Here is a 12,332-nt window from a genome sequence, read left to right as displayed (position 1 = left end):
GAAGTTTCATAACCTACAAAAGTCCATTTATTTTGCTCTTACTGTCATCAAAGATACTTAAATAATCAATCAGCATAATCAAAGTCCAAGAAAGTTTTATTTCTTCATTTGATTCCGTAGTCTCCAATTGTCAGCCCATCAAAATGATCCATATAAATGGGGATAGAACGCAGTCTTCCTTAACTCCTGATTTAATATGGAACAAGCTACTAACCTCATTTCCAACCTTAACCGCATCAGTGTTATGTTCGCACATAGCACTAGTCACTTCAATGCAGTTGTCTGGTATACCATAAAAGGAATACCATAAAATTTAGAAAGTTCCTTTCCCTTTCTCGTAAAGATTAACTGAGTATATCTGTACATCTTGAGGAAGAACCGGGGTGTTTATTTGTAAACCTTTGCTAAAGCTTCTATCAGCTGAATCAGCCACTTGCTCGGAATCTATAGAGCTGAGGACTAAAGGAACCCTCCCCATAATTAGATTGGTTAGTGCGTAAACTCTTAATAAAACAGAACTTGGAAACTTACTTTTACTAAACACAATGTTTATTGGTTAGTCTTACTAATACCCTCTGCACACAATGATCAGATTGGGTATGTATACCAAACAGCGCAGCTAGGGCACTTATTTTTACTTCCAACCACGATTGGTTGAAATCTATCGGCCACTTCTGTTAAATGTCACGGCGATATGAATTCAAATATCTTTTCATCGCAATAGTTAAGGAGAGCTACAAGACTTATTCTTACATCTCATGAAGTTATACATATTCCGAAGTCAAAATGTAGAAAGTTACTTTGTCTTTCTCATAGAGATAACAGATTATATTTGTGCACATTGAGGACGAACCGGGGTGTTTATTTGTAACTTCCCTAAAAGTATAAAACAAGAGCTAAGAGCTCATATGGCACTTGTGTCGAGGCAAGAAGAGTTAAGAGCCAAGAGCTCACATGGTATGAGCTCTAACAAAATACTAAGAATCAATAGATAGATTTAAAAGGAAAATCAGAGGCTTAATGCTAGTCAGAATTTAGAATAAGAGCTCCGAGTCACGATGTCCTTCTAAATATCAAAATTCATTAAGATCCGATCACCCACTCGTAAGTTATAAATACCTATTTTTTTCTAATTTTTGCTCTCCCTTTAGCCCCCCAGATAATCGAATCTAGGAAAACGACTTTATCAAGTCAATTTGTGCAGCTCCCTGACACGCCTACCAATTTTCAATTTTCTTTGTCCTAGCACGCCCAGAAGTACCAAACTCGCCAAATCACTGAACCCCTCCCCCCAACTCCCCCAAAGAGAGCGAATACAATACGGTTACGTCAATCACGTATCAAGGACATTTGCTTATTCTATCCACCAAGCTTCATCCCGATTCCTCCACTCGAAGTGTTTTCCAAGATTTCCTCCTCCAACTCCCCCAAATGTCAAAAGATCTGTTCGAGATATGAAATAAGAGCTCTGAGACATGAATTCCTTCTAAATATCAAATTTAATTAAGATCTGGTCACCCTTTCGTAAGTTACAAATACCTCAATTTTCAAAATTAAACGCCCCCCCCCCAACTCCACCAGAGAGTATCTTAGACGGGTTTTTATTCTTCCCATCCAGTTTAATCCTGATTTCTCCGCTTTAATTATTTTCTAAGATTTCCGCCCCCCCCCCCAACTGCTCCCCATGACACTGGATCCGGTTGAGATTTAATATAAGAGATCTGAGTTACGAGGTCCTTCTAAATATGAAGTTTCATGAAGATCCGATCTCTCCTTCGTAAGCTAAAGATACGTAATTTTTTCTAATTTTTCATCCCGATCCCTCCAATCTAAGCGTTTTCCATGATTTTAGGTTTCCCCACCCCAAAATTCGCCCAATGTCACCAGATCCGGCTGGTATTTAAAATAAGAGCTTTGAGACACGTTATCCTTCTAAAAATCGAATTTCATTGAGATCCGATAACCCATTCATAAGTTAAAAATGCCTCATTTTTTCTAATTTTTCAGAATTACCCCCCCCCCAACTACCCCAAAGAGAGCGGATCCATTCCGGTTATGTCAATCATGTATCTAGGACTTGTGCTTATTTTTCCCACCAAGTTTCATCCCGATCCCTCCGCTCTACGTGTTTTCCAAGATTTTAGGTTTCCCCCTCCCAACTCCCCCCAATATCACCAGATCCGGTCGGAATTTAAAATAACAGCTCTGAGACATGTTATCCTTCCAAAAAACAAATTTCATTAAGATCTGATCAACAGTTCGTAAGTTAAAAATACTTCAATTTTTCTAATTTTTCCGAAATAACGGCCCCCCACCCAGATGGTCAAATCGGGAAAAAGACTATTTCTAATTTAATCTGGTCCAGTCCCTGATACGCCAGCCAAATTTTATCGTCCTAGCTTCCCTGGAAGTGCATAGAGTAGCAAAACCAGGACCGACAGACAGACAGACAGACCGACAGAATTTGCGATTGTTATTATGTCACTTGGTTAATACCATGTGCCATAAAAAGATACCGACGACCTCTATCACTAGATATCCAAACGAATAAAGTTAGGGACCTACATACCCCCTTTCCAAACCCACACACATACTGAGTTCGTATCGCATACAAGTCTGCAATAGATACAACTACAACACTTCATCTAACTTACTACCTCCTGCGGTCAAGATCTGACGATTCTTTAGGACGATTTGCTGATTAAAAAAGTCTCCCTCCCTGTCTTTTGACGTCAAGTGCTGAATAAGAGATTATGTCTGGACAGAAATTTAGATATGTATGGAGAAGACCGTGGACCACTCCCATCCTTCCCTCCGACTCCAAGTCGGACCGCATGAGAGATTCGTTTTACTACGCTTATGGATTCAGGCCTAAGAATTTCGGATTTCTAAATTTACCTTTTCGTAATTTTTTCTTAGAAACCCCCGAAGAGTCACAAAATCTTTAATCCGGGGGATTGAAAAAATTATTTCATGTTCTACATGAATCTAACACTTAAAGAGTACTGAGTAAGCTTATTTTTGAATTTAAAGTAGTTTTGTTTATTCTTTACACATTTTTTTAGACTGGAAAAATACTTCAAATTCTATTTCTGAGGTAGTACTGGACATATTACAAACTTCAAGGAAGCCTTTATTCTCCGCTTCCCCATCTTCTGCCGAAAAAAAAATATATAGAACTTTCCTCTCCAATAGCCACTGAGCTAAAGACCGATGAAAAAGACAGATAAGGAAAAAACAGCAAAAACAGCGTAAGCTGTAGCATTGTTCCACAACAGAGCTGACAAAAAAAAAACAAAAAAAGTTAAAATTTTAGAATAAAGTTACTACGGTCCTACGTCCAATCAGACAAGAGTATAAGAATTCAATCAAAATAAGGTACAACTCTGTTTATCCTTGAAATAATTTTATTTTCGAAAATTTATGACACCAAGAAACTTTTCAATTATCTTTTCATACAAAGTTTGATTATTAGCATTATCCGAACCGGTATTGCATATTTTTTTAGTCTAGATTACTTATCTTCTGTAGAATTAAGGCAAAAATTAGTCCTTGATTCAGCAATTGTGTTTCAAATTAAATTTGTATGACGTTTGACTACGTTGTTAATTGTGCTGTGAGCTTTTGCTAAGTGTGTGATACTTTCTCCGCGACTAAGTTCAAGTAATATGGCATCTCATGATAATAGCAATCTGAAATCAAGACTTAATTTAACCTTCTAGAACTAAAAGACTAATAGCTACTTAATTTTTTGAGGAGCTAAGAGGACTTTGATGTTCGCTTTCCTTAAGATTATTCAAACAAACAAAAATTATACAAGGTCATTCTACAATTTATCATACTCTCAGTTAGTTATGTAGTGGGACAAGGTCCTACTTGGTCTAAGCCTCCTATGGAGCTACTCTACCTATCTGTAGGGTATTCCCCTATATGTTGTCCTCTACCAAAACCTAACTAATAAATAGTTGCAGTAAATTGCAACTTTACTTTACTTTAGACTATAAAGTAAAGGACAAAAATAACACATACAAGCTCTGTTGTCCTCTGCTAAAACCTAGCATGCAAACTAATAATTAATTAACTATTGCAGCTAATTAATATTGTAATAAAGTACAACTTTCCTTTTAATTTATACCATAAAATAAAGAAAACACAAAAAAGCTCTATTGTCCTCTTCCACAACCTAGCATGTTAACTAATAAATAACCCATTTGGCCTGATTGCAACACCTCACAAGCCACACCTTATAGAGAACACCTTTAAGAATTTAAATTAAGAAGGAAACTTATTAGAAACCCTGCTAGTACTGCAAAAGTATACCTAAGTAGCCAATTTAGCCTGTTTGAAACATCTCACAAGCCAACACCCTATAGAAAACGCCTTTGAGAATTTAAATGAATAAGAAAACTTATTAGAAACTCTGCTGGTACTGCAAAAGTAGACCCAAGCAGCCAATTTAGCCAGTTTGAAACATGTCACAAGCCAGCACCCTATAGAAAACACCTTTGAGAATTCAAATGAATAAGAAAACTTATTAGAAACTCTGCTAATACTGCAAAAGTAGACCTAAGTAGCCAATTTAGCCTGTTTGAAACATCTCACAAGCCAACACCCTATAGAGAACACCTTTGAGAATTTAAATGAAGAAGAAAACTTATTAGAAACTCTGCTAATACTGCAAAAGTAGACCTAAGTAGCCAATTTAGCCTGTTTGAAACATCTCACAAGCCAAAAACCCTACAGAAAATACCTTTGAGAATTCAAATGAAAAAGAAAACTTATTAAAAACTCTGCTAATACTGGAAAAGTAGACCTAAGTAGCCAATTTAGCCTGTTTGAAACATCTCACAAGCCAAAAACCCTATAGAAAATACCTTTGAGAATTCAAATGAAAAAGAAAACTTATTAAAAACTCTGCTAATACTGGAAAAGTAGACCTAAGTAGCCAATTTAGCCTATTTGAAACATCTCACAAGCCAACACCCTATAGAGAACACCTTTGAGAATTTAAATGAAGAAGGAAACTTATCAGAAACTGCTAATACTGCAAAAGTGGACCTAAGTAGCCAATTTTGCCTGTTTGAAACATCTCACAAGCCAACACCCTATAGAGAACACCTTTGAGAATTTAAATGAAGAAGAAAACTTATTAGAAACTGGTAATACTGCAAAAGTAAACCTAAGTAGCCAATTTAGCCTGTTTGAAACATCTCACAAGCCAACACCCTACAGTGAACACCTTTGAGAATTTAAATGAATAAGAAAACTTATTAGAGACTGCTAATACTGCAAAAGTAGACCTAAGTAGCCTTTCTCTATTACCTAACAAAAAAAAACTGTGTCCATTTCCTACATAGTTATTAAGGTTGCAAATATCATATATTCATATCATGCATTTTCCTCGTACCAGAGCTACGATTCCATTTGTCTTTGCTGATAACCAAACTTTAACAATGGACTTTGGATTTCCGCAAAACTAAATACATTGATTGGAGTCGACGCACACAATAGCCGAAATCCGTGTCCTTTAGAACTCTTGAAGTTCAATTACATTTTTCCGAAACAGAAAACATATTTCTTGGATGTCGTCAAAATCATTAGGGTGTGAAGTACAAGGTCAACTTGGACCAACTCAATTCAACACGTATCACAATTCTGTACCCTTCATCCTTCTTAAATCTACTCCCAACTAAAGGTTAATTGGAAAATATCTCATATTTTGCATTTATCCGTACTTAAATGATAAGGGAGCACTCCTACCTCCAACAACACCCTTCATCTCTCTCGGACTTCTCCAGCTTATGGAAAGAAAAAATGAGTGTCACTAAAAAAATACATAATTTTTAAAATGTATTTTGTCAAAAATTACCCCCCCCCCAAAAAAAAAACGATCGATTTCGCCTCCTCCACCCCTACCTCCAACAATACCCTTCATCTCTCTGGGACTTCTCCAGCTTATGGAAAGAAAAAATGAGTATCACTAAAAAATACATAATTTTTAAAATATATTTTGTGAAAAATTACCCCCCCCCCAAAAAAAATGATCGATTTCGACAAAAATATGACTATCAATTTGCTAGACAAATTAAAAAAACAATGGCTATGCCTTTTTTTTTAAATCTTGAGATAGAACGTGCATTTTGAAATCATATATTACACACAGGAAATCTAGGAATCTACAGATCTTCGTTGGAATCTAGTAAAGAAAAAATCAAGGAGAGACAGACAGCAGAGTAAGTCGAATATGACATCATATTCTTATTCAAAAGTTACGTGATATATCATCTCTTGTCAAAAGAAACATGTGTTAAATCTTCTTTTAAATGAGGAAACAGATCTTTGCATAAAATTGCATTATGTTTTAAATATCAAGCTTTGTTAAATACAAAAAGGCTGTAGATATAGCACTTTCCTATCGAATGAACATTTAAACAACTCTCCATGTTGTCCCAGTGCAGGGGCTAGCCTTAACGAAGGGGAAAAAAAGAGATAATTCAGCTATTTTTTCTTCATTTAGCTACTGCCTAAGGAATGTTAACTATAATCTGGATTATAACAATGATGGATATATAACACTTCAACAATGAAAAGAACAAATGTGTATTCTGTCAAGAACTTCAGAGTATATGGTTTTGTTTTAACTTGTTTTTTTCACCTAAAAATTACTGAACTACAAACAAACCACGTTGATGATACCTATTACTAATTTAGCTCAATAATAAGTAACAGGAAAGACACAAATAGCATAGCTTAGACAAAAATTTGGTATAAAATCAAAATTTTGAATCCAGAAAACTTATTTATTTCCGTTCAAAAAAAAAACTAAAAAAAAAAAATTGAAATATTCACCAGGATTTTTCAATTTCACTCCACTTTCCATTGGAATGACTAGCATAGGTAAAACTCCACTCAATCCAACAATTAAACTTGCAGCTATAGAGAAAATCCAGGGCTGGTAATAGCTCATTTCGTCCATTTTGATCTTTCCTTACTATAGAGATGAAATCGCAGACTGAATACAGGGCATTATCTAAAAAAAATACATAAGAAAAAATCATCGGTATCTGTATGGCAGTGAAAATATTTTGGAAGCAAGTTTGAAACAATAGCTGCTTTGTATTTAGCTTGGCCCTTATCAGATTTATCTTGTAAGCTTTCCATTAGTTTGTCACTTTTTTTAAATAAAGATTTTTGTTCAGTAGTAAAATAAACGAAAGGCAAATATGACGAAAAAAGTAGCAGAGATTAGAAACCAGAATGCTGAATTTTCAAAGACTACAATAATTGCACAATTTGCGTTACGATTATTGGGCCCCATGAGAAGAAGAAAAAAAAACTGAAAACAATGCACGTTCACCGCACAAAAATCATCAACCATTTTCGGGAGCCAAAGTTTCATGTAACTTGGAAATATTTTAGTTGAAGACTTCCTGCTTTGAGCGGGTCATGAGGTAGATTACATCGTCCTGATTGGGCCTATAAACTTGGTATCTTGCCTACAATTTTAATAGGCATTAAAGTCCATAACTAATTAGCATTTATGCAAAAACCACATTTTATTCTCTTTTTCGTGCCTTTTGCAATTGAGCCATTTCTGTCTGCGGCTTGGCAGATCTTCATAAAAAGAACAAATACCAAAGTCAAGGTTTTCTTTACGCGAAAAGGGTTTTTCATAAATAGCTCATGGATTATCACAACAATACACTGAATTAAAATCGTGACATAATTAAGATTAATTTCTGCAATAAAACAAAATCAGGGTAAAATTATCTTGCTTAATTGATAGATTAGCGCAGAGTTGTCATTTAATTTAAAATGTGTTAGTTTTCTTAGAACAAGATGTCGTCTTCTGTGGATTCAGGAATAACATTTGCCCTTAATTGAAAAATGTTAGATTGTAACTCATATTAGATTGTGGACATGGGATTTTTTTTTTATTCGCAGGAGTGATCATATGGATTCAGTAATCCTAGAATATCGGAAGAGGACTCGTTAAAACGGAAATTATAAGTTCTAGTGCCCAATTTAAGTGACCAAAAAGATTGGAGGGCAACTAAGCCCCTACAATGCCCCTTTTTTCTTAAAATTGCGCAATCAAAATTTTCAGATAGCCATTTTGTTCAGCAGAGTTGAAAGGCTGAATAAGTAGGTCTTTGGAGATGACACAACCCTCCCGCACCCCCCTAAGGAAACGTCCCCAGTTTTTACGTATAGTATTTGTTATTGGGAAGTATGCATACATTTTTCAGTTGGGGGGGAAGGGATGAAAGGACCTTTGCAAAGTTCTTGTATCAAATGAATATCGAACGGTTGCTCATAATCTATAAAACTGAGGACTAAAGGTGCTTGATGACTCGGGAGATTCTCAATTACTAACATAAGAGTGAAAATGTCGTCGACACATTCTCTACCCTTGCTAAAACCGCACTGATCTTCTCTTAAAGCTTTGTTTAAAGCATCTCTAAATCAAAAAAGTATTATCATACTCAGTAATTTGCTTCCTACAGAAACCAAACTCATGCCTCTAAAATTACCAAACTCACTCTCATCACCCTTTTATAGAGGGATTTAACAAAAGTTGTCATAAAATCGGAAGGTAATTCCCATTTTACAAAAATCATACTCATAATCTCCAGTAACTGATATCTAACTTCACAGCCTCCACACACAGAAAAAAAATTTACACTATCGGCACCTGCAGCCTTATTATTTTTTTAATCCTTTTATTACTGTGACTAATTCTCCCTCACAAAATAAATATTTCCCCATAATCAAAGTGCCAAACATTCTCAAAATGTTCAGCCCATCTCTCTTCCACTCTTTCGTTATCAGTAATGGCAGCCCTGTTCCTATCTTTACCTGGAACAAGGCCAGATTGGCAATTCCATCTCAGTTTATTGACATGCCAGCGCAATATTTTGCTATTAAGCTGTTTGGCTGCAACTTCCATATCTTCAGTAATTTTTTCCATGGTCTCCACTTCTTCCAACACAGCCACAAACACTCCTCCTCTATCCCAATCTATTCATAGCCTCCCTCTTCACACCCCCAAGGAAGTTTCCATTTCCTTTAAATCTTTTTTACGATATCTTCTCACCCCAGCCACGGACGACCTGCTTTCAGTTAGACGGTTGGCCAAAAAAGACAATCTTCGGTCATCTATGACGTTTCATCCGCAGAACGTGCCCTAGCCATCTCAATCTTTGTCTAATTTTAGTCCTAGAAAGCGGGATTGAACCACATTTTTCTTACAGCCTATTGTTTGTAATACGGTCAGTCAGCTGGGCACCAAGAACATTCCGTAAGCAATTACTGTGGAAAACATCTAGCAATCTTCATGCGCTTTTCGGAGCGTCCATGCTTTAGAGCCATATTTGACCACTGTTATTACTGTAGCTTTACAATTTCAAAAACTTGGTTTAAAGCCTTATCTTCCTTTTCTTCCAAACTTCTTTTAACTGTTAAAAAATACCTCGACCCTTGGCTATACTACTTTTAACATCTTCGCTGCTCCCACTACAAACACATTTACTAACAATGCTACTAAGGTAAGTGAAGCTGTCCACCATCAATATTTTCGTTACCCAGCGTCACCTTTCCATCTTCAGTTATTCCTAGCCTTAGTGCTAGCATTAATTTTTAAACCCATTCCAGCACACTGAACTCGCAAAACCTATAGGAGTTTAATCATTCTGCTCAAACTTTCATCTAGAATGCTCAAATCATCAGCATAATCTAAGTCCAGGAGTTTTTCCTCCCCATTTGATTCCGTGGTCTCCCATTGCCTCTTTTGTGCTACTTAAGAAAAATTCCATCAAAATGATCCATATAAAGAGGGATAGAACACAACCCTACTTAACTCCGGATTTGATATGAAACCAGCTGTTAACCTCATTTCTTACCTTAGCAGCAGCAGTGTTATTCTCGAACATAGCTCTAATCACTTTAATGTATTTCTCTGTTATTCCATAAAAGAAAAAGACCTTCGCTAAAGCTCTTCCATCAACAGTATTGAATGCTCGCTCATAATCTATAGAACTGAGGATTAAAGATGTTTGATAACTCAGGCACTTCTCAATTATTAGCCTAAGAGTAACAACTTGATCGACATATCCTCTGCCTTTCCTAAAACTGCACTATTCTTCCCTTATAACTTCGTCTACAATATCTCTAAGTCCAAAAAGTATAAATATTACTAATTAATTTCCTAACCAGACTAATTCCTTGATAATTACCAAACTCACTCTTATCACCTTTTTTTATACAATGGTTTAATTAAGGGCTTCTTAAAATCGCAAGGTACTTCCCCCTTTTCAAAAATTATATTTATAATCTTCAGTAATTTATTTCTAACCTCAGAGCAGGTGTGCAAAAAGTTCCAAAGCTGCCAATAGCCGATCCCCAAAAGCTGATGACGCTTTGGCAGCACAGGTTGTGTTTTGACCGCTTTGCTTTGAGCAAAAATTATTTTTATGCACAAAGTTTGTAGAAAAGTAACAAATGTAATTTAATGTAGCTTGCAGTTTAGAAATATCAATAGTTCTCTTAATCACAATTGACAATGTAATCTAATTCAGTGGCAATCCATATACTAGCCATAAATATCATACTCCATAATTTTTCATGTACCACTTTATCATAAGCACTGCATAATATTTACTCTAATACTGCTAGTGGAGTATAGTATTCAAAGTCTGAAGAACAATGTATATAGCCTACTGTTGTTACTTTGTGGATGAAGTTGTACACTCCCGATGCTATTGGTATTTATTTTTTTTTTAAATACTGCATACCCAACTGAATGCTTGATACCCAATGATCACTATATTACAACTATAAAAAGCACCATTTGATTTTCTAGAATAGCAATATTGATTGGCAGCCTGGCAGTCACATGCATTATGAGGTTGTGACATTAGTTTTGCCCTAATCTAATCCCCAAAATAAACAGAAAATTGCTGCTACATTGTAGTGTGGCTGTTCTAGGCTACTAATCTTCCACGTTCCAGCTTTCCCATTACCTGCTTTTACTGTATGTACACCTGCACTTTTAAGATTCTTTCAACTGACGAATAAATCGGTGCATGTATACTAAACTGACAATCCACAGCCATTTTTTTTTTTTTCAGTGAGGTACAAATTATTTTCTGATCTTGAGAAGGTATGGGGGTTGTCAAAGACGTAATTTCCAAACCTTACAAGTACGCCGAACAAAACGGCTATCTCAAAATTGTGATTAGATGTGTTTTGAGTATTGAAAGGCATGTGGAGGAGGGGGGGAGCTTGAAGCCCTCCAATCATTTTTGACTAATAAAAAGAGCGTTTTTCGAAGTTTCTACGACAACAAATGGCCATCTCAAAATTTCTATCAGATGCATTTCGGGAAAATATGAAGTGTGTGTGTGTGTGGGGGGGGGGTATCCACCCTCTGAATCTTAAAAAGAGCACTAGAACTTCTGATTACAAATCCAACAAAGTCCCCTCCAATGTTTATACGATCATCCTTTATATATATATATATATATATATATATATATATATATATATATATATATATATATATATATATATATATATATATATATATATATATATATATATATATATATATATATATGTATGTATATATATATATATATATCTATCTATCTTCTATATATATAAAAATAAGTTGTCTGTCTGTCTGTCTGTGGATCAGGTGACGTCATGTTTCTGTGTCGGCTGACGTCATGTTTTCGACTGACGAAATTACAGACCGGGACATCGGGACACAAATGACGACCGGGACACCGGCACAAAGGGAATATAAATGACGACCGGGACACAAGGAATGTTTGATTAGCAATCACCATCAACAAAGCACCGGGACACAAATGACGACCGGGACACAGGGAGTATAAATGATGACCAGGACATAAGTAAAAAAAATTAAAAACTAAAAAAAAGGTAAAAACTACAAAAAAACTAAAAAGAAAAAAAACTAAAAACTAATAAAAAACTAAAAAAGCTAAAAAGCTAAAAAAAACCAACACCGCCACCCCAACACCTTGTTGGTGGGGGCGCTTCGCCCCCCCAGGCCCCTCCGCGCGCGTAAGTCGTTACGCGCCATATTGGTTACGCGCCATTGTAGTTGTGTCCCTGTGTTCCACCTGTGAATATAGATAGATATAAATATGTTTTTAACTACGTAAAACTTGCGAATATACAACATTCTTGGCTGTCTCATTGTCTGTGCATATAAATAGATTGTCAGGTTTACCGACTCTTGAACATGCAACATATAAATGTCCATGGGAAAAACAATCTGTATTCAGATCTATACCTTATTATTC

At 35.7% G+C, this 12,332-nt stretch overlaps 1 protein-coding gene across 4 annotated transcripts in view; it reads right to left on the bottom strand.

The window, feature by feature from the left end:
* LOC136031925 (zinc transporter ZIP13-like) overlaps positions 1–12,332 on the bottom strand; it is a 59,336-nt gene that overhangs the window by 22,442 nt on the left and 24,562 nt on the right. For all 4 annotated transcript variants that reach the window (XM_065711944.1, XM_065711935.1, XM_065711928.1 and 1 more), the window contains one exon: positions 6,850–7,030. In XM_065711944.1, the coding sequence (XP_065568016.1) occupies positions 6,850–6,976 (127 nt within the window). In that variant the 5' untranslated portion in view covers positions 6,977–7,030. The remainder of the gene's footprint in view (positions 1–6,849; positions 7,031–12,332) is intronic.

Source organism: Artemia franciscana, chromosome 1 (assembly GCF_032884065.1).
Source record: "Artemia franciscana chromosome 1, ASM3288406v1, whole genome shotgun sequence".
NCBI classification, from domain to species: Eukaryota; Metazoa; Arthropoda; class Branchiopoda; order Anostraca; family Artemiidae; genus Artemia; species Artemia franciscana.
The sequence above is the reverse complement of the archived record's forward strand: the minus strand, read 5'-3'. Positions and strand labels throughout refer to the sequence as shown.